Genomic DNA, 19072 nt, shown 5'->3' with positions numbered 1-19072 from the left:
ACTGCAAGTCAAACACAAGCCTTGGTGGTTTTCTTCCTCTTCTCATCTCCCCAACTCTCCCTTCTTTACCAGCTAAGGGTTTAGTATCATATTTACACAGATGGTAGCCCTTTTTTATATGTATGTGAAGTGCTGTCAAGTTGCAGCCAACCTATGGTGACTCATGGGGTTTTCAAGGCAAGAGACTAAAAGAGATGATGCGATCCTGGGCATCCAACTATTAACCAGAGCCAACCCTCATAAGCTTCTGAGATCTGAAGAGATCAGGCTAACCTGGGACATCCCTCTTAATCAGGGTTTAAAAGCAGATTTTGGCTACCTGGAAAGCACTGGTGCAGGTCTAATGCTAAATCATAGTTAAGGCTGGTATGGGGAGGGAAATTCATGCCAGATAGTTGGAGGAAGGAGGTACAGCTAAGGTCCATGGCCCACATCAGCCATGATTGTAAAATTAGTAGCAGTGTAGTAATTCTGGGCTCAAATGATAGGATTTATCTGTTTAAAATGCTTAGTGGGAAACTGTAACATTTAGAGGAGTTCATTTTTGTCTTTTAGAAGTTTTATTCCTATGTGAGAAATTGCATATATTTACAATGCAGTCCTAAGCAGAGTTACATCCTTCTAAGCCTGTTGACTTCTATGAGCTTTAGGAGGGCTGCATAGGATTGTATTCTTAATTAGCTTGCTGCAGATTGGAGCAATATAGAAATACCTGAAATGTTTACTATTTTGGAAAATGATACATGATACTGTACTTGTCCATAATTAGGGTGAAACTTCATTCAGGTTGTGTAAATCAAGTCTTTAGTTTTACATTGCGAGCCTGCAGGCAAGGCCTCATTCATTTCTTTCTTCATAAAATGCCTAATTTGTTATGGATTCTTGATTAATAAGCATAATTTCAGTTATAAGTTTTTTGTGTCTGTCAAGAGTTGCTAGGAACTGGACAGAGGACTGTTTTTCCATGGAACAGAAATAAAAGTTTCTTGCATAGTTGGTATATAGTAATACTTACTTAGAAAATAGCACTGCATAAAAAACTAAAGGATTTTAAATAGTGTGAATTACCCTGGTGAGATGCAGATTAAGACTAGGGGTGTGCACACACAAAAAAAATGGGATGTTTCAGATTCAGATATATTGGACCCGCCAAAAATCCAGGATTCCAGGAAAACCCAAATTCCAGTGCCAGTATGGTATTCTGATTTGGTTTTTTCCCCCAGAAATCTTGAATTTTTTCAGCTCCATTATACCCTATGGAACCATTATAGTCAATGGAGAATCTGTCTGGGATATCCAGGGATCAAGGGGCTGTTTTTTGAGGTAGCTTCTGGAGGGGGGAAATCTGTGGGCCAGTGCAGGCTTGCGCACCTTAGAGGGAACCTTGCTTGCAAACACCCCTTGCTTGGATTTGTTGAGCTGGCATGGCCAAAGTGGCACTGGTTCTGGAAAAATGCCCCCCCCCCAGTTTCTACAGCACAGACTCTCTGGTTTGACATCAGTCCCTGCTTTTTTGTTGTTTTGCTGTTTTTTTCCTGCCATTGGAAATAATAGATGATGGGGGCACCTTCTTTGAGGGCCCATAGAATTGGATCCCCAGTCCAATCTTTTTGAAACTTGGGGGGGTCTTTTGAGTAGAGGCACCAGAAGCTATGCTGAAAATCTGGTGCCTCTACATAAAAAAACAGACTCCCACATACCCCCAGATAGATTCACCATTATGGCCTATGGGGATCATTGACTATAATGGTCCCCATAGGCTGTAATGGAGCCAAAGGCATTTAAAGTTGTCACAGTCCCTTTAAATGTGTTTGTGAAGCTGCAGCTTCACCTGGAACAGCGTTTAAAGGGCGTATACTGCGATTATCCTGTTTTCAGGATTATCCGGGATTGGCTATGTTCAGTAGCTAAAAACACCACCCCCCCATATCCAGCTGAAAGAACAGTTTTTTCTGATCAAATACAGCCGAATATATACCCCTAATTAAGACATAAAGTCTCTGGCTCTGGAAGACATGGCTTGTAATGGCTGCCCCCCCAGAATCAAATTCATAATAAGTAAAACACAGTATGATGTGTTGTACCATGTATGTAATGCTTGATTTCAAAGGGTAGGGTGCTAAGTAAGACTTAACAGTGCCATCCTAAGCAGAGTTATACCCTTTGAACTTCCACTGAAGTCAGTGGGCTTCAAAGGGTGTAACTCCACTTAGGACAGTACTTGTAAATTAAACTAGAAATCCAACATTCAGCAAATCTTTTTGCATTTGAATGTTCTACTTTTGCATACTACATAATTTTCCAATGCAATTTTTTTGAGGTTGAGACTAATTTTAACTGGAGTCTCAGCAGTGCCATGGTCATGTTAATTTTGTAAAGGTTATGGAATCTGGCTGTATTCACATTTTTCACTGAGTCTGAATGTGCATGAACTTGGATGTACGCTTCACTCCTCCATTCTCCCTTTCCTTCTTGCACAAAATATGATGGAGTCCTGGTTTAAATTTCACTTCTTTTACCCCATAGTGTGTGAATACAGCCCCCAGAATCTCCACTTGTGGAAGGAAGACTGACCCATTCACCTGCATTCATACATCATTACTTTTAAACCATGATTTCTTCCTTGCACTCCAGGCAAGAAGAGGGGAGGAGGAACAAATTATGCTCAGCAGCCCAGCATCAAGCAAATTTCAGCTTAATGTTGCCTTAATGTCTTTGCTGAGACTTGGTTTCCCAATCTGAGCAATACACTTTTCTTTTGGTAAACTGTAATACTAAAATGCAAGACATCAGTAGCCATTCCTAATATCAGGGCTCTTTCCTCTAGAGAAAACTACATGGTTTATCACAAGTAAGTTTGTTCAATTTGTTGGGGTTTTTTTTTGTGAATTGGATAAGGAGCCAAAAACATATAACTCAAATTATATTTGTTGTGTCAAGCCAAAAAGTCAAGTATATAAAAAGTTGTTGATAGTGGTACATAACTAATTTTGATATTTTAGCTTATATATCGGTAGCAGCCCTGCTATCATTACAGAAAAAAATCTCTATGGTGAAATAAAAGCATTCTTTAAAGGATTTTGGAGGTTTGAAATGAGCAAGACCTTTACTTGGAGGTTTTTTCCCCTCTCTGGGCAGAGAACAGGCAGGGAGGAGGAAGCTAGACAATGGCTTTCCAGGCTCACTTCAGCTACCTCTTAAGAAATGCTAATAGGTCTTGCTAGAGACAATAGGAGAATCCAATCCCCATCCCATCCCCGTCCCCCACCTCTAAGCAGAGAACAGAGATTTCGAGGAATTAAATACCTATAGAGACTTCAGGAAGGAACTCCAGGAAGAATCTCCAGGGGGAAGCTTCTCTGACCCAGCCTGACCTGGTCAGTGGGTGGGGAAAAGAGAGCAAATAAGACTCCTGGAAGCAAGGAGGAAGGTCTCTTTCTCCAGTGGTTCGTCATGGTTCCTTACGTCTGGGATAAGCTCCTCCTCTTTCCTCAGGGTCAGCTGCAAGCTTTGATCCAGCCGGGGGAGGGGCTTATCCCCTTGTAGGCTATCCGGTTCTCTTGCCAGCCCTTCAGCAGGATGTGCTCTGGCTGCGCTGAATAGCGCACGTTGAGGAAAAAGAAACAGAAGATAGGAAGAAAGAAAAAGAAGACGTGACGGCTTGTTTTTAATAGCCGGGCAGCGCAGCGGAGGGCTCTTTACTGACGGCGTCGGGTTCTCGGCCCACAGGCGCGTTGGCACCCCGAGGTGCGTGTCTCTGCCGGCCTTATCCATCCCAGGGGCGGAGGGCCTGCTCCCAACGCCAGGGAGTGCAGAGGTGAGGAGACACAGCGGCAGGGTGACCTCAGGTCTCTCCCTAACCAGCTTTTGGCAGGCGTCCAAAGGAGTGGGACACAGAGCAGACAATAGCCAGTAGGTTGACGCCGGGTTAATCTCTGTCCCTTTCGCAAGAAGCCTGAGGGACGAGAACACCTACATTGTCCCTGGAAATCTCTGCTCCGCCAGAAGCTGGAGGGGGGGGGGTTCTCCAATCCTTCGATTGATATCCTTCCCAAAACCCCTCAGATGGGGGGGGTCTTTACCGGGCTATTGTCCCTTAGGCGGAAAAAAGTGGCGGTGGCCATTTTGGGGTTGCCTGGGCCCAATAGCTTTTTCTCTGTGGAGAAAAAAGACCTCCTCTAAGGAGACAAGGGGGGCAAAAGGGGGGACCCATCCCTTATTAGGGACTGGGGGGAAGACATTTAGTTCTACTTTGGGCCTGATATCAGACTCATTTTCCCTCTCCCCCCCCTCGCAGGTTTTTTGAATATGACTGAGAAGGTGGCCCAAAGCAGTCCCACTGGGGACGTCATGCAGGCAAGGCCCTCAACGTCCCAGATTTGCCAGGAAGCTATGGCCAACACAGGCATGGAATCCAGGGAAGCCATTAACCCTGATATGCTAAGGTGGTTCAGGTGGGAAATGAGAAGAGAGTCCAAGGATTTGATTAGGGAGACTCTTCAAGGCTCCAATTCACAGGACTCTTCTGAGGAAAGGGGCAGGAGTCTCAAGAGAACCCGAGACAGGGTAGCCTGTGTCTCTAGGTCCCCTGTTAGCTCAAAACGCAGCAAACATAAATCACCCTCTAGAGAGAGGAGTCCTCTGTTGAGACATGGAGAATCTGAGCCAGATATTTCCACTTCTTCTGAAAAAGAGGGAGAACTTTCTGCGGAAGAAGAAGAAATTGTAGTGCCTACAGTTCAATCCAGACTTTTTCTGCAGGATCTTTACTCACGTCTCTTGCCCAAGGTGTTAAGGACCTTAGATTCCATACTACATGTTTTTGAGCAGCACTATAGTTTGCAAATATATTGGAGACTGCTGTGGAGAGAAGGAGGCAAGAACAGGGAAATTAGGGTTGACTCTGACATGGTGGTTGCAGGGTCAGTTCACCATGCAAGCAGCCTCTTGGGATACCAAATGGGTGGGGGCATCACAGGAGGAGATACTTGCCCAGCCACAGTTTAAGACAAGTTGCAGAGCCACTGCCTCAGGATCCCACTTTGGCGCCAAAGATGGGGCAGCATGGGAGGAAGGGCATATGAGTCAGTGTAATGCCTTGATCTATCCCCCTGTGGCTGAAGCTGAATCACTGCTCTCACTTCTCAGTGAGCCACAGGATACATATGTTCAGAGAACAGGGCTCTGGAACACCTAAAGAAATGGAAATTCTTACTGGCCATGGTGACTACTAACATACTGACTTTTCAAAACTTAGTGTTTTTGCATAATACATTGAATATGTTTTTGTTAGTTGTGGTTTTTATGTAATATTTAATGTAATACCACTGATTTATCGGTTATCACAGTGATTAACATCATGCAAGGATGTAACATTCGTAATACGTTTGAAGAAACATTCATAATTAAACTGACTTTCTTTGAACCAATGTGGGCATTAAATATATGATAGTAGCTATAACTGGGAACATGTGTAGATGAATTGGCAGTTTGTAGCCTGTGGGACTCTTCTGTTAATCTGGAAAATAATTGTTAAAATCGTGATTGTCTGTTTCTCTCTTTTTCTCTCATTTAATGCAAAATTCCCTAATCTTCATGGCAGCAGCCATAAATTTGAATATGTGAACATATTTCATGTTGTCAGTGTGTTAACAGATTTCCATCCCCTGCTATACCAGTTAGGTTTTTACAAACTCCTCTGAAACATTTTCATTTTCTTCTGCAACAAATAGTCCTTAAAATCAGCACTTTGGAGGAAGAGCTGTTTGCAGTGCCTTTGCGGCAGGTTGCATTTTGACACTGAAGGGAAGCTGCAAGCAGCACAATGCAAGGGTGCATTTGTTGCATATGGGATGGTTGCTTGGTTTACTTACAGTTAACACTTGATTCTTTTTTTAAAATCTTGTGACTACAGCTGGTTTTAGGAGAAGCTTTCGTCTGAGCAGAAAAGACCGAAAAACAAACAAGACTATGTATGAATGCAAGAAGAGTGATCAATACGATACAGCAGATGTCCCAACCTATGAGGAGGTAGCAAAATATAGACGGCAACCTAATGAGAAATACAGACTTGTTGTCTTGGTTGGTAAGTCTTAGTTCCTGAACTGGGAAGCTAGGTTGAGTAAAACAGAGCTTGAACTGTGTTGTTTCTTTTTTTCCGCCTTTAGCCAAATGAGATTCCTAAAAGACTGGCATGTTTTTGAAGCTGCAAAAATAAGGACCAAACAGCTTCTCAATGAATGTCATAATTATTAGCTTATCTCCCTGTTTGCTTGCCACTTGCTCATGAGAGAAAGGGCACTTTTGTAATTTCCATCCTCTCTCTGCAGTCCCTCAGTTCAACCTCCACGGTACGTCTGGGGCACAATTTTGGAGGGGAATAGGCTGTGATGAAAGGGGGTAGAGGAGAAAGCAGCTCCATTTGCACTTCATAGTTAATAATTATGGCTTAGATTCTAAGGTATAGGTGCCTGATCCATAGTTTCTTACAGTGTAAAACTAAGCAGTTCTTCAGAAGAAGATGATTCCTTGCCCCTGGAGAAGTCTCTTGACTCAGAAATACATTGAGCCCTAATAAATTGATCCTTGGACACTTCAGTGGTATCTCCTTCCCTTTCTTCTGGGTCTTGGTCCACACAGGACCATATGATCATGTAGCCCTAGCTTCTTGATGAACCACAAGTACATGTGCTGAGCATCTTCTGTTCTTGGAACCAGGACTGCAGTCAGATTGGCATTATTACTGTTCATTTATTTATGAGGAGCAGAATTTAACCACAGGTCCTACAACCTTGGGAAATTCACTCAGCAGCCCACTTATTTTGTGTTCCTACAGCTATTGTCAGGATTGTCTGTAACTGTAAGAACCAATATTGTCAGAATCCTGTTTAATTAAAAAGATAATTAGCCCAATGTATTAATTTTTTTGCATAGTTCATGATGTTAGAGAGCTATCCACAAATGTTCCAAAGCTGCATATATCTTTTGATTTTCATAAAAGTTCTACAATTCTAAAAACTGTCCTTTTGTTAAGCTCTCTTTAAACAATGAAACAGAATTCAATAAATGTGCTTCAGTTGACCACAAATCTCTTCCTTGTGGAGGCACATGTTGTGAGATCCACCCAAATTCTCCATGCATGGTAGAGGACTCAGGTTTAGTATTATTATTACGATCCAAGGTCAGCAGTCAAGAATATCAGCAATACACATTGGATGCATAAAATAGCTATTCTGTACAGGAAATAGACAATTAATAGTAATAATAAAATTATTAAAATACTAGACTACGTTCTTCTGCCTTATTAAGTATACCAGAGTGCAGAATCTTGCTACCTTATGGGTACTTTCGTTAAAACAGTTGGCAAGAAGAAGAGAAATATAAAAATCATTTGATTTACTTGGATATTTGGACAGAATTTACGTATTCCAAGTATCCTGGTAAAATCCACAGTGTAAGAGGACATGTTCGATCGCTTCTACCATTCCAGACTGACATGGGCAGCGATGTTGTACATATGAGGTACATGCATATCGCCCTTGAAGGAAGGCAGATGGCAGGACATTGAAACAGGCTGGAGTGAAGGCTCTGCAGTGTTTTGGGAATTCTAATGTATAAAGGTAATTTGATGGAGTGAAGTTTTTGTTACAGTTCCCCTCTGTTGGAGCAGAGTGGGCCTGTGATCTGTCGACTTTAAGGGTGGTATCCCGTAGTCTCTGTTTGATTAGTGTTCTGGCTCCTGAGTACCCAAGTCAGGCTGCATAGGAGAAACCAATTAGTTGCAATTTGTCCTCTACTACCCACCTTCAGTGAAAATTGTCTGAGAGGGTTAATGAAGTTAATATGAGGGGGGAGAGATTTAACTTCAGTCAGAAGCATATAGCATGGAACTAGGCACGTACTCCAAGTGGAACCAACCCTGCTTCTAGCCTAAGTAGGGCATTGGGTACACAACAAAGTACTCCAAATAAGGATTGAAGGAATTTGGACTGGATTGCTTCTAGTTTACAGTAGTCACTGTACAGACATGTCTATGAACCATACATAAGCTGGGGTACCACCTTGCCCTGAAAGACTTTAAATGCATATGGTATGTGAGAAACCCCTTTTGTAAAAAAGAATTTTAAAGTTGCTGTAGCTGCTCTTTGGGCAGACTCAGTTACAAGGGAAAGCTGAGTTGACCATGAGCCAGAAGGTTGGAACCAATGCTCCCTCTAAGCTGTGGAGCCTTGTGAGCAAAAATTCTACTTTGTGAGCTACGGGCATTAAAGTTAAGAGTGAGCGATTTGGCTACTGGATAAACTAGTTTGCTTTGGAGCCATCCTTCCTGAGCTAAGACAAAAATGAGTGAGCTGGAGGCTAAAAAACTGTGAGCTAACTCACATGAACTCAGCTTAGAGGTTCCACTGGTTGGAACACTACACCTAAATATCTGAACACTTTAACTTGTTCGATATCATGGCCGTCAGTCTGCCACCTGTGTTTGATAAACCTTTTAGGGAAAACAAGAATTTGGGTCTTTAAAAGATGGTTAACTGCTCCTCTTTGTAGTAAGCCTTAAATGCCAGGAGGGCTCTTCTGAGCCCTACTTCAGAGTAAGATAGAATAATAGTATTGTATGCATATAATAGTGTGGAGATTGGTCTATTTGCCATATTGGGCAGATGGAAGTCAGGATTGGATAAGGTTTGCACCATGGAGTTTATATAGAAGTTAAATAATAAGGGAGCGAGAATGCATCCTTGCTTCACAACCTCTCCTGACTGGAACCATGTGGGACAGATGACCTTGTGGGTTACATCTCACTGACAAATAGTTGGTAGAGAATGCTAGAGGGGGAGGAAAGAACCTGGAAAAGGGAATGATTGCTTCCTCCCAATTAGGCGGACAGTGCTTTCTATTCTGCCAGTGTGTTCCAGTTCACTTGCATGCCCTGAGGATTGCAGCAGGGGCAGAGATCAGCCTCTCACTTTTAGCTAGAGGTGAAGACACTCAAGTGGCAGCAAGATGCTGCTCACAACTGCTCCCAAAGCCCACTGTGAAGTGGAACATTGATAACTGCTGTTTCCCCAAGTCCTCTGTAACTCATGGAAAGGATAGGGTTATTCACTGTCCTCACTCTGTCTTGCCACTTCATGGTCACCCAGCAGTATGGTGCCATTTTGAATGTCTTGCAGCTTGTTATGATGACAAGCTAATGCGCATGTATATCCTTTCAGAGGACTCAGAATAGTCATGTCATTTACAAATAATGGATTGCTAAAAATTCACCTACCCTTTTTGGCCAGATCATGTGGAGATTCCCTGTATTTAAACAGTAAGGGCAGGGGACGGTTCTCTTCAGACTGTAAAGGGTCCAGAAGCAGAGGTAGTGGATACCCTGCTTTTTAATATGAAAGAGGTACTTTTGCAGCTACAGTCATTCCCTTTCCTAATGGAAAGTCTCCCATGAATTGAGAGGAAAGGTATGAGTTTATAAGTTAAAACAGAGAAGAATACTGTCTGCATTAGTGATTTTCAGTTTCTAAAAAGGCTAACATTTGTATCACTTCATTCTCCCATAACAAGAAATCCTGTTTCTTTACATAGAAGCCAAGTAGCTGTATTCTATCTGCAGACACTTACAGGCTTACATTGCTGTTCTTGTCCCTATCTCACAAGGCAGAGCCTGGGCAGACAAAAGTCCAAATTCCTGGTTAACGGTTGCAAAATCTTTCCCCCAGAGTTTGAAGCTTGCTTAGAGTGCTGGCCAAAAGTTCAACCATGTTCATGCTGTGGAGATGTGTGTTATCTGCTGTGGGTTTTTGGAATTTTGTGTATGTGTGGCCTTGAAAAAGCAAGCAACTTAAAATGGTTATGAAGCTCTCATCCTGCCCCTTCCCATTCTCTGTAATTTTTTTTAACCTACTATAAAGCTAGTAATTCCCAAACATGACTGCAGTCTTAATACAAGCTTTCTTATTAAGGTGTTTTGGCATAGGAGTCAGACTTCATCTGCTGTACTTCCTTTAAATTATTAGAATGTTGTTTTTATACGTTTTCTATGACTCAAGGGTATACTCAGCCAACAGGCAATATCTAGTGTTATACCAGTACTGAAGCATAGGAATATAACTTCATAGCAAATAATACTCAAAACATTATTTACTTATGTGCTGTGTTTTATATACAAGTTATATTGTTCTTCACAATATTTTCACATTTTTGTTAGTCCCCTGCTGGCTTTTCAAATAGTCCAGAATCATTCAATTATAACTAACAAATGGTAACAAGGAGTCTAGCAGCTAATAGCTGCTCGTAATGGTATAATGAACCATTCATTGTTCCAGTAGAAGTTATGGTGTCTGTATAGCTAAGCCCATCACAGTCTCAGAAATGGACACCATTCATAAGAGTAGGGATGATTTCAAAATCAGATGGTAATTGCATTTCATCATGAAACCAGGCTCCATTCCCACCTCCTTCCGGTTTACAGACTGCTCATTGGCTCATATCCTGATCATGGGAGTTCCGGTGAGTAGTGAGACAAACCTGGCATAATTTGCTGAAATAATACACAGTTCTCTCCCAGGGTGTTGAACATGAAATTGACCAAGAATTTCTTAACTGCTGAAAGCTGCCGTCAAATTTCATTTCCAAGATACCGGGAGACCACTGTGTATATTAGTTTGCATGGAAATGCAGGAGCGTGAATTTGAAGTCTCGAGGGTATTGCATGTGTGTGTGTGGGGGAGAATGAGCAATAATATTAAAAGTGAGTGAAAAAACAAAGTTTCTGGTTGAACAGAGTGAGAGGAAAGGAAGTATATTCTTTCATACACCCTTTTTCTGCTCCAGAGGTTCTGCTTGAAGTTTGAGAATTTCACTGGCGCATCCTTGGAACCAATCCTTTAGAATAGAGAAGAGTGAGTTTTTAACAAGATGGATCTTTAGGAATTCTACCATCATGCCTTGGGAAATCACCTTGGGGTTTCTTGTGTCTAGTCAATGATCTCAGAGTCTGATGCCTCTTTCTATGTGTTCCAGCTTTTCAGGAATATTTTCCTAAATTTAGGTTAAAGTACAACTGTTACTCTTTTTTCCAGTACTTGTTGCATTACATTCTTGTTTCTTTTGCAGTAGTATATAGGCTAATGCTTCATTAGCAGAATTTCTTCCATTAGAAAAAGATGCAGACCAGAAGAAATATGACCCTCTATCAGGGACTGCTATGAACTGTAGAGCTGCTGTTTTTATATAGCTCATATCCAAGGGAACGCTTAAAATCAGTTTTTAATAAACAGCTTTGTCATTCTTTAACGTGCAAGTTCAGGCACCTACTACTGTGAGCCAGAGATTGTGGGTTGTACACAGCAAGTAATAACACGGTTGAGTTGATTTTACACCTATATCAACAGAGTTCTGTGAAAAGTGTGATAAGTAGGCTTTTTATAACAAGTCACATATGCTGGCTCTGAGGAATATCTAGAAATTTCATTTTATTTTGGTGGTAATAAATCAAATGAAGAAAGTATGCTTTTACAGTAACAAAAGCAGTCCACAAATTTATTGCAGAGTTCAGTAATTCTGATGTTTTTCTCTTAGTATTAAGGGCAGCTAAAGTCTGGCCAATATCATAAAAATGTCTTGGGTAAAAAGTGGAAAAACTGGCACTGTTATAGGGACAGTAGAAATGATCAGATTTAAAAGCTTTCTGCAAGCTAGTAGCAGTATCCAATATGACGTGTGAAGTACAGTTTTGCTGTTAGTGCCAGGAAACACAAGGACAAATAATTAAATTTTCACATAATTGGTCATGGCAAAAAAGTTCAGCTACACTAACTGAAAACACAATTTAGTGTTGGAATATACTTAAAATAACTGCCTGCCAGGAAGATATTTCAGTAAACTTTGTTTTAAATCACTTTATTCTAATTGAGAGAATCTAAATTCCTTGTAAAATGGTCTCTACTTTTGTCTGTGCTTTTTAATTGGTAGTAAAATAAGTTGTTTTAAAAATATCTTGATTAGTCACGTTATCTCTCCAAGAAGCACATGCCTGACTTCCACACATGGTTTGAAATAATTGCTGTGCTGATCCTTGACACATTTATTTAAATTACTTTTGGGATCATTCACCTCTTGTCAATTGTATCACTTACATAGACCACTTTCACATCACACGTGAACACACATGAAGCTGCCTTACAATGGTCCATCAAGGAAAGTAATGTCTACTCAGACTGGCAGCAGCTCCCTAGGGTCTCAGGTAGAGGTCTTTCACATTACCTTCTGCCTGGTTCTTTTAACTGGAGTTGCCAGAAATTGAACCTGGGACCTTCTGCGCGCAAAGCAGAGGTTCTTCCACTGTGCCTATCCTCCTGCATCTTCAGTTTCTGGATCTCTATGATTCCCATTACCTTGAAGCCTCTGCCCATGGCAATGGCTGCCTCCAGCAGACCTCAGGCAAGAGTTCTGTCTTGATAGAATCAGGGCAAAACAGAGGCTTTTCGTACTCTCAAGAGTTTCGTTATCTCTCTTTCTCCTCCCACTGACCAGGGATAGCCAAACTCCAGGTGGGAGTTGGAAATCTTCCAGAATTACAACTGATCTCCAGACAACATAAATTGCTTATTTATTACTTACTTAAAACATTTATTCCACTTCTTCTGGAGAAAATGGCTGCTTTGGAAGGTGGACTGCATGGCAATATACCGTACCAAGGTCTCTCCTCTCCCTAAAACCCACTGTCCCAGACTTCACCCTCAAATCTCCAGATATTTCCAAACCCAAAGCTGGCAACCCTAAGGTCAAGCCAGGTCAAAGAAGCTTTTCTTGAAGTCTCCAGGGATTTTTCCTGAAGCCTTTCTAGCTCCATTAGTCATCCTAATCCCTGTCCCTTGCTAGATATCACCTGTCTAGCTGGCAGTGTATGTGTGTGACTTCACCATCTCATTGTGTCCACCAGGCCTACTATTTGCATATCTAAAAGCTTAGCGGGTGCTGGTGAATAATTGACTGCCCCCTCCCCGCTTGTACTCTGGCAAAAGAGGTGAATGTGTTTCTCCACATGTCTGCCTCACAAGATTCAAGCTGAAAAACACCCTTTTGTAGAAGGTTGCTCTGCAGGGAATAGTACACAGATCCCAGATACTGTTGTGACTCCTTGTGCATAATGTGGACAGTGGATGAGTGTTTAGCTTTATTCTGGCCCCTAAAACTAAGTGGCCATTCCTCTTAAATAAGAGGGCTGGATCAATCATGTCCATGGGATGAGTTCCTGAGGAAAACACAAAGAGAGGAGGCCATTAGCAACCACTTTCTGAGGGGAAAGAGACTAAAATAACAATAGTGTGAGAATTTAACCTTGGGACATGCAGGAATGAGTCATGGCAGAGTATTTCCCCTAACGATTATACAAACACGGAAACAGAAGGTGCACACGGCTCCTGGTTAGTGGGGGGGAAACTAAGAACAGCCTTGGTAATGGTGGCTGCTCTTAGAGCTCCTCCCTGCCATCCGTTACAGGATGGGTAAATTCTTGGGAGAGTGTGTGACATCCAAGCTGCTGCTAGCCATGGCAGATAATACTCTTGCTTCCTTACTGACAGCTAGCTTCCTATTCAAAAGCACTGTGTTGCATTGCATTAATCTAATTAGTGGTAATCTAATTAAGAGAGAGCCTTGCAGGCTTAAAAAGGTTGGGGAACTCTGACTGGGGGTCTTCTGGGGCCACTTCCTTCCTGCCTTCCTCTTGCCAAATTACATCACTAGCCCCTCTGCTTTGGACATTGTCCCTGTTTCCCGCTGGGTCGTTTAGGTTATTGCCCTCTGCTGACTTCTGGCATTGCTGGGGAGCTGCCAGGAGTGGGGGATGTGGCCAGGAGGTGGGTGAAGAGGTGGCAGTGGCTGGTGGCGGAATGGCAGTGGGCTTGAGAGATGGAGCTGCCATGGGAAGCTGAAGAAGAAGGAGCAGTGGTGGCAGGAACAGGAAGAGGAAGCTGGGCCAAGGGTCAGAGAGCATGTAGCTACAGTGGTGGAGGAGGAGGAGCAGTGATATTGCAAGCCGGTGGAGTGGCGGCTCAGAGGCCAGCCTGAGCGGTGGAGCAGTCCCAGCTGCCGCACACCCGAGGCTCCTCTTGTGCACTGCAGCTGCTGCAGCCACAGCTGCTGCAGCCACAGCTGCTGCAGCCACAGCTGCAGTCAGCACAAGCTGGTAAGGGCGGGGTCAGAGAAGGGCAGGGGAGGGACAGGGCAGATTAAGGAGGGGGTATCACCCTGTGGGCCCCAGTAAGGGTAAAAAGAGCATTTGTCATTACCACAAATCACTGTCTGATGAGAGATTCAGATGGGGTAGCCATGTTGGTCTGAAGCAGCAAAACAAAGTTTGAGTCCAGTGGCACCTTTAAGACCAACACAGTTTTATTCACAGTATAAATTTTCATATGCAAGCACACTTGAAGAATCTGAGGAAGTGTGCTTGCACAGGAAAGCTTATACCTTGAATAAAATTTTGTTGACCTTAAAGGTGCCACTAGACTCAAACTTTGTTCTGTCTGATGAGAGTATACACTAAGCAAGTGTGAAGAAAGCATAAGGGGGGTGGGCAGGATGTTCAAAATTGACAGACCATCACTTGGTGCGGTACCAGTTGATTAGGTCTTTCCCTTGGTGGAGACTGTACAGATGACCTGGCTGGTCATCTAAGTGCCTCAAGAACACAGTGTGAGATCAGTTAGTTTATAGGACATTTACCAAAGAAGTGGTTCAGATTTCAAGAAAGAACACTACATTTTAATTAGTCAAACCCACTTTCAGATGTGGGGTTGGATCCAGACTAAATTTTCCAATATCAGAGTGGGACATTCCTTCCTCCCCCCTCCCCCTAGAGCTCACTGATGTGGAAATACCACTCCTGGGAGACTTGGGACCTTGTGGAATGTCAGGAGGGGGTCTGCAACAAGAAGGATAATAGGAGGAAATTGTCAATTTAGTCTTGATCCAACCCATGGTCTGCATATCTCAGAATCCTTGTGAGCAGGATGGGTAGATATGCTGAATTTAGAATGGTTGTGCAGAGCTGATTCTTTAGAGAGCTCTGTTTAATCCTCTTGTTCTGCCCATATTTTCTTTTTTACCTTGGTCAGCTCAACATATATGTCAGGCTTTTTTTTTTTATATATATACAAAAAAGGCAACAGGATTTTCATTTCACAGATAGCATGGATCTAGAGTCCGTGAATCCCGCAAGTCATGTGAATTCAGGCCTTTGGCAGTCTCTTACTTCTGCATAGTGAATACTGCTGATGTTGGAGTTGTTCCATTACAAATGTTTTTTTGGTGTTATGTCTCTAGAATAGCCTCTCAGATTTCTCATCTGAACATAGTATGTGGTGGTGTTGGTAATCAAAGAAGGATATTTGATTAAAATGTGTTTAAACTTTCAGGTCCTGTGGGTGTAGGACTGAATGAACTTAAACGGAAATTGTTGATCAGTGATACTCAGCATTATGGTGTAACAGTGCCACGTAAGTGAAAAACTGTTTTGTAAGTCCTTAATGTATCAGTTGAATTTTGCTTAAGTTGGCATAAGGTCAGTACATTTAAGCTTGGATATGCACATCCATATTAAATTACTTTTTTAAGAGTACTCTCCTCCTTGATTAAAAATTTAAATTGGCTGTGTTTTTCTTTGGAGTATTTTTCTTAGCATAAGGTTGACACTGTTGCTGTAAATTGCCAGATATTTTGGAACACTCAGTTCTCATTTAAAATCTACATGGGAGATAGGAAACGGAGAAATGTACTCTACCAGCATGGTAGAGCATAGCTATTCAACTTGTGCCACAAGTGCCAAAGGCAGCAGAAGTTTGTACTCCTCTTGGGTGGGAGCAGCAGAGTCTCTGGGCTTGTTACAAAATTGGCCTGCACTCATTTACCTTTCTAGTGCTGCACAGCTACTTGTTTGTTAGTTTGCAAAAGAAAAACCGTTCCGAGGCACAGAATGGGTTTGCTGGGTTGCATCTCATTTTTGTGCATACTGGAGTCAAGCCTTGGAAACACACTTCCATCTGAGATTGGCAAGCACTGTGGTAGCAGTAAATAAATCTTATTGGTACAGTGGTATAAGTCACAAAGCAAGCAACTTCTTTCTAGTATGTGTTCAGAGGCTGATGAGAAGTTACCATAAATGGCATCTTTGCCTGACGTCAGTCATGAGGAGGCATTTCAGCTTTGTTCAGTGGCTTAAATTTTTGAATCTGTACATCTAAGCTTAATGGACAAGACAAGATTTCAGCCTCCTGAATAGATACTAGCAAGGTGTCATTGTTAGAAAGTGACTGTGTCTGAAATGTTGGCTTCTTCAAATCTGAGTAACAGGTTCGTCATATAGTCACAATTTTAGGTGTTTGACAAGTAGCAAGCTTTTATACAGCTTACAACCTTTTTTTTTAAACAGAAAAGGCAGCAGACAGTGTGCTACAACATATTATTTTGCATCTTATTTCTAAAATAAACAGTAGCATGTATCGCAGCACTCTGCTCAGCAGTATTTGAAGCCTTCCTCCAACTGAAGTGGCTCTTCCTTTTGACTGAAGAGCCACAAGTTGGAGGAAGGCTCCTTGAGCTGAAGGAAGCTTTCAGACTTTGCTGAGCAGAGTGATGATAGGATATGTGCCAGTCTCTATGATGAGAGGTCAAAATTTTGCTTTTTCTGCATTGCTGAAATAAGGATATTTCAGGGATGGGAAGAAGTAGGACTAGTGCACTGGTCTTCAGCAAATTTTCTGAAGTTTGAAATGGTTTTTATCATGTCATACAAACTGTCATAAACACACTGTTTTGGGGAATGTATGCAGTAACATGTTCTAAGGAACACTGTATGACTATATTTAAATGAAACAAAGATAGAACTTGTACAATCTAACATTTTGAAAACAAGCTGTTTTTCACAAAATAATTTACTTTCAGTATTTAATAATGAAACATAATCTAATTGCTCTGAAGATAAATATGAAAACAGAAGCAGTCATAGACTATAAATCTTCAATTTTAGGAGTGATGTGTGTTCATTGTGTGGATTTGTACTCTTCTGACTCCCACTTCTTGTGTATTTGAAGCCGCTAGAGCAGGAGTCACCAAACCTTTTGTTAATAAGAGCTCTTTTTGAGTAATTAAAAGATTCTTTGCCCTTTCCCCACCCCAGTGTGTTACTTAGTTTTCTTCAGCCCTAGAAACAGCTTGCATTATGACTGGGTGGTGGTGATCAGCACAAAATGGTACAGGACCTTCTTGTTTGTTTTCTTCCTTTTGTAAGCTAGTTTTTAATTCTCTATCAAAACCAGACACCACAAGAGCACGAAGAAGCCAAGAAAGTGACGGCGTTGAGTACACTTTTATTTCCAAGCACTTGTTTGAGACAGACGTGCAGAATAACAAGTATGTGGGAAACAACTAAGCAAGAACTACAATAACAACATTTTGTCGTTTTTGTGGCTAGACATCAGTCTGGTAATTGGAGGAATGTTCCACATCTAAATACTTAAAGAAATTAGAGCTAATTTCATTTAGTTTATGGGAGGCCAGCAAGCTGAGTGCAGTCATGCTTAAATTTCTGCCTACATACTTCGCAGCACCCTGCCTGTGATTGTTCTGCTTATGTGAGCTCCTTGGCTTGGATCTGGACTGCCAGCAGTTGCCCATAATTAATCCTTGTTATGCTCAGCATTAATATTTCCAATTCATAGATAATATAGAAACACTGGTAATGGGGTATTAAAAAGCAGCTGTCCAGTGCTTATTCTGAAATGGGGGTGGTGTTAAAAGAAATTTCTATGGGAAGCTATTGTTTATAGTAAGAATGAGCACATAAAGTAGGTCTTTAGTTTCTGTATGTGGCCACTGCCATACTACAACACTTTTGTACAGTTCAGTCATTCATTTGTTGCAATCGACTGTAAGGGTTAAAGCTGGAGTTCCTCGTATCATGTAATAGAGCTATATTCCCCATAAAAATCCTGTAAAGCCTATCCTTAAAAGTAATTCTCATCCACTGTAGATTCTGCTTCTTCCTCCCTTTCCTTTTCTTCCTGTTTTCCTGTTCTCTGTGAGGCTGACTAAGTCATTCAAAAATTCATGGCAAATTATTGATTCTTGGCTTGAGAGGAGTGAGGTCAGGAACTGTGTTTTACTTTATCGCCAAAGCCGATGCTTTTTAAAATGACTGTAAGGCCACTGTAACAGTTACATAAGAGTTGCCATGCTGGGTCAGACTAATGGGCCATCTAGTCCAGCATCCCGTTTCTAACCTGTCTGATGCTACAAGAAAGTCCCTGCTAACAGCAGTCCTCACCTGCTGACTGCTTCATGGCATTTGATAATCAAAGGACTGTGAATCCAGAGCTTGTTCTACCCTCATGGCTAATAGCCAGCAATGGGCCTATCGTCCATAAAGCTGTCCAATCCCCTTTTAAGTCCATCTAAGCTATCAGCCAACTCCACTTTTGTTTGTCTTGAGTCTGCTGCTATTAGGAGAAAAGATTCTCTGTCAATTTTCTCTATGCCACACATAGTTTTGTAGACTTCTTGTTACCACACAGTTGCCTGTTTTCTAAACTAAAAAGCCTCCAGTGCTTTTGCTCTGCCTCACAGGGCAGGTGCTCCAACCCTATGACTATATCTGTTTCCTTTTTCTGGCCTTTTCCCAGATCTTCAATATTATTTTTGACCTGTGACCAAAGCTGTACACAGTATTCAAAATCTGGCCACATCAAGGATTTGTATATATTATTGTACTGGTAGTTCTGTTCTCTGTCTGTTTCCTGATGGTCCCTAGCTTTTGGGGGGACTGTGACCACTAGTTCAGAGCTCATCTGGATATAGGTGAAACTTGGTTTTTATTGACCTGGCATGCATCACTTGATACATACTTGCATCTGCCAATTTGTTCCCCAATCCACCTAACTGGAAAGGTCATTTTGGAGCTACTCATAATCCTCTTGTGTTTTTCGCACCTTAAACCAGGTAGCTTTGGCTGCAAAGCAAAATACAGTAATCTCCCCACCATAAAACAAGAACTGATAATTAACAGTGG

General features: G+C 41.9%; 1 protein-coding gene across 1 annotated transcript in view; it reads left to right on the top strand.

The window, feature by feature from the left end:
• MPP7 (membrane protein, palmitoylated 7) overlaps nt 1-19072 on the top strand; it is a 149655-nt gene that overhangs the window by 124703 nt on the left and 5880 nt on the right. The window contains exons 12-14 of the mRNA XM_015421412.1: nt 5915-6085; nt 15426-15506; nt 17325-17418. Of these exons, the coding sequence (XP_015276898.1) occupies nt 5915-6085; nt 15426-15506; nt 17325-17418 (346 nt within the window). The remainder of the gene's footprint in view (nt 1-5914; nt 6086-15425; nt 15507-17324; nt 17419-19072) is intronic.

Source organism: Gekko japonicus, unplaced genomic scaffold (assembly GCF_001447785.1).
Source record: "Gekko japonicus isolate JY-2015 unplaced genomic scaffold, Gekko_japonicus_V1.1 scaffold725, whole genome shotgun sequence".
NCBI lineage: Eukaryota > Metazoa > Chordata > Lepidosauria > Squamata > Gekkonidae > Gekko > Gekko japonicus.
This window is presented reverse-complemented; position numbering and strand designations above follow the sequence as displayed.